General features: G+C 35.3%; 1 protein-coding gene across 1 annotated transcript; it reads left to right on the top strand.

Moving 5' to 3' along the window:
• Positions 1-317: 317 nt before the first annotated feature.
• LOC149152816 (uncharacterized) lies at positions 318-881 on the top strand. The gene has a single exon (XM_089443612.1). It carries the CDS (start codon positions 318-320, stop codon positions 879-881), a length of 564 nt encoding a protein of 187 aa, XP_089299738.1.
• Positions 882-3492: the final 2611 nt, after the last annotated feature.

The raw sequence follows: 3492 nt of genomic DNA, 5'->3' as shown, positions 1-3492 counted from the left end.
TTATCGAAGAACCATTTAGACAATGGGGTTTGGATTTTATAGGGGAGATAAATCCACCTTCCAGTGGACAACATAAATGGATCCTAACAGGTACAAATTATTTTACTAAATGGGTGGAAGTTGTTCCAACTAGGAGGGAAAATGATTAAGTGGTAATCAAATTTCTAGAGGAAAATATTTTCACTAGATTTGGTTGTCCAAAAAGGTTAGTGGTAGATAATGCTTAGGAGTTCAGATCTACAAAGGTAATTGACTTTTTCCAAAACTATAATTTGATACTCTCTGATTCTACCACCTATCTTCCTCGTGTAAATGGGATGGAAAAATCTTCAAATAAAGCTCTGGTGAAGGTACTTAAGAAAACTATTGCAGAAAATAAGAAAAATTGGGATTCAAAGCTGGAATTTGCCTTATGGGAAAACAGGGTCACTACTAAGAGGTCAACTGGAAAGTCACCTTTTGAGTTGGTATATGGATCAGCTACCTTGTTTCCCAGTCAGTTAGAAAAACTTTTTGTGGCACTTATCCAGGATGCTCAACAAGAGCCAAATGCACTAACAAGGAGGATGAACCAGTTGGTGGAATTAAACGAAAACAGAGAGAAGGTAATGGAGAATCTGATCAGTTACCAAGAAAAGATGAAGTTGATATTTGATAGAAAGGCCAGAAATATTCTTTTTCAACTTGGATATTTGGTTCTTCGATGGGATGTAAGGAGAGAAGATAAAGGTAAACATGGCAAGTTTGATCCTTTATGGTTTGGTCCTTTTAAAATAGTAGAAGTTAGAGCCAATAACACTTTCATTCTGGAAAATTTGGATGGTGAACTGTTGCAACTGCTTGTCAATGGGCAGTATCTGAAACACTACTTTCAACATTGACTTCATTCTATTTCATCATTGTACATATCAGTTTGATCACTGTGAATATTTAGTGAGCTCTTCATTGTAATGTTTCAAGCTATGATTTTGACTCCATGCCCGAGGTGAAGGCACTAATCTGCGGTTCTTAGTGTTTTGTCTCAAAGCACTATCCCCAGGTGGAGCCAGATGTTGTAGCTCATTTTACTTTTCTTCATGTATTAAAAATAAAAATATATATATATATATATATATATATATATATATATATATATATATATATATATATATATATATATATATATATATCTATATGTTACTCGAAAAAAATCAATCAAAATCAAAGTTTTGATATATGGTTTTTATTAATTCTAAATAGTGGATTAAGCAGTGTTGATTAAGTTGTAATGAAGAATTTAAAGTAAATAGATTTTGGTGGGTCCTTGTTCACCAAAGTCGGACATTGTTAAATGTCGATTGGATTGTCGGGCGCGATGGAGAGAAGAGGAGGGGCCTAATGGATGGTGCAAACCCGATGGCACTATATGCCCGATGGTTAGCCCATCTTATGCCTCTATAAAAAAATTCAAAGATCTGCTCTAACCACAAATCGACAATAGAGGAGCATTACGGGGGGACTCCATCGGATTTCCTTTGCACGGGAGTATGCCCCCGTAATACATCGACAAGCAAGTGTGAAACTAAAGTTGTTTTGTCATCGCCCTGCCACCACCCTATCACCATCATTCCTCAGCCGCCTCATTAACCACGTCACCCCATCACCTCATCCCATCTTTTCACCATGTCACTACTTCGTACACCCCACATATGCATTTATTTCTGTTCCCCCCACATTTTCCCATTTTCCCCGTAAATCCTGTTACCCTTAGCCATTTCATTTTACAATTATTCTTTTGCTATGATTTCGTAGATTGGGATTGTACAACTCAGAGATCTAGACAACACCAGTCATCGGTAACCAGATATTTACACGTCGTCTCCTTCATCCTAGCTGTCTTTGACGCCATCTCCTTCATCTAGAGAGCAAATGATGAAATTTCTAAGTTGAAAGAGATGAATTATGTTTTACAACATAAAATTGACTCCCATGTTTGTACTATCTTAGTACAACCAAATTTTGAAGACCCAGCTGATAAATTAACCAGAGTAATGACTGAGTTGCAAATATATAAAAATGAAATGAAGAAGGTTCAAAGAAATTATGATGATGCTCTGAAAATTATAAAGGCCACTAAAAGGGAATTGGCTATGTCCTAGGAAAATACTTTAAAGTATAGAAATGATTTTCAGATTGCTTCCCAAGAAATTAAAGAGTTGAAGGAGAAAGTGAAGGGAAATATGTCCCTTATTCAAGCAAGAGAGATAATATGGAATGATATTATCCACACTGTGAAGAATATTTGGGAATCCTTGTCTATAGTTGCAGAGGAGAAAGCCATTGTCAGAGACCTGGAGAGTTTAATTGTTGGTAGCAAATAGAAGCTACAACAATGGGCCCAATTTTCTAGGAAAATGATTGATTTCCTTAACTCAAGATCCTCATGGGAGTTAAGGGAATTAGGAGTTGAAGATAGAACAAAGTATGTCCTAGAAATAAATAAAATGATTTTGAAAAACTTATGTAAGAAGACGGCAGGGACAAAGTTAAGGAAGTTATAACGAAATTCAATATTAATTTTGATAAGAGGACCATAGCAGGTTTGCCTTCATGTTGGGACCAACTAGGGAATTTATTACCCTAGGAGACCTTTTAGACCTTACTAGTGGAGGCCAAGAGCAAAATCAGCTCTACACATTAGAAAACAACAGTGCTTAAGGGGGAAATAATTGTAAACTACTTGCATAGGTATTTTCAGCTACTGTGGTTAATGAGAACCCTCTTTGTTGACAAGCCAACATATAACAGGATCACAAATTTCAGAATGGCACATACTAGGTTTGTCAAGAGTCTGAGTTCAAACATGAACATTTGGAAAAAATGCAGAGAATGGATGTCACCAACAACAACAAGTGCAAAAGCTAGACCCTCAACTGCACCAGAGTCCCAGCTTACTCAGTGAATCAATGCCACCTGTCATTGCAACAGTCTTTTATAAACATTTCTGAAAATGATGTATTTATGTTTTATTTTCATTTAAGAATGTAATGTTCAAAAGAACAAGTAATTTCAAAGTAGTTTAGGAGGTTAGCAGTTTTTGGCAGTTGACAGTTTCATAACTGTCCCTTTTGAAATTTTGTATAAAAACAATTTGGAAGAAGAAGTGAAGGTTCTGAGTTTTGGACCTCAGAAGCAGAAGTTACTTGTATTTTCAATCTTCTTGGTGATTTGAATAAAGATTTCAAAGTGATTCCAGACACTTGTTGAGTATGATATGTGTTTCTTGTTATCTTTTCATCTTAATGTTTTTCTTCTATAGAAGAGAGTAATGAAGTTGTTGACCTTTAGCTTTACGATTTTTCAAATTTAATTTATGTGAGTTAAAGTTAAAAGAACCTTAATTATGTGCTCCTCTTTTCTATATTCCATTTCATGTTAATTACATATTTATTCCAAAGTTAAGGACAGAAGATTATGCACTAAGCAACCTCTTGTTAAAAGCTTTTCATCATC

Source organism: Pinus tabuliformis, chromosome 9 (assembly GCF_031772625.1).
Source record: "Pinus tabuliformis cultivar Carrire ecotype Pingquan chromosome 9, CPIR1, whole genome shotgun sequence".
Lineage (NCBI taxonomy): Eukaryota > Viridiplantae > Streptophyta > Pinopsida > Pinales > Pinaceae > Pinus > Pinus tabuliformis.
Note: the sequence above shows the minus strand (reverse complement) of the source record. Positions and strands in the feature narration are given on the sequence as shown.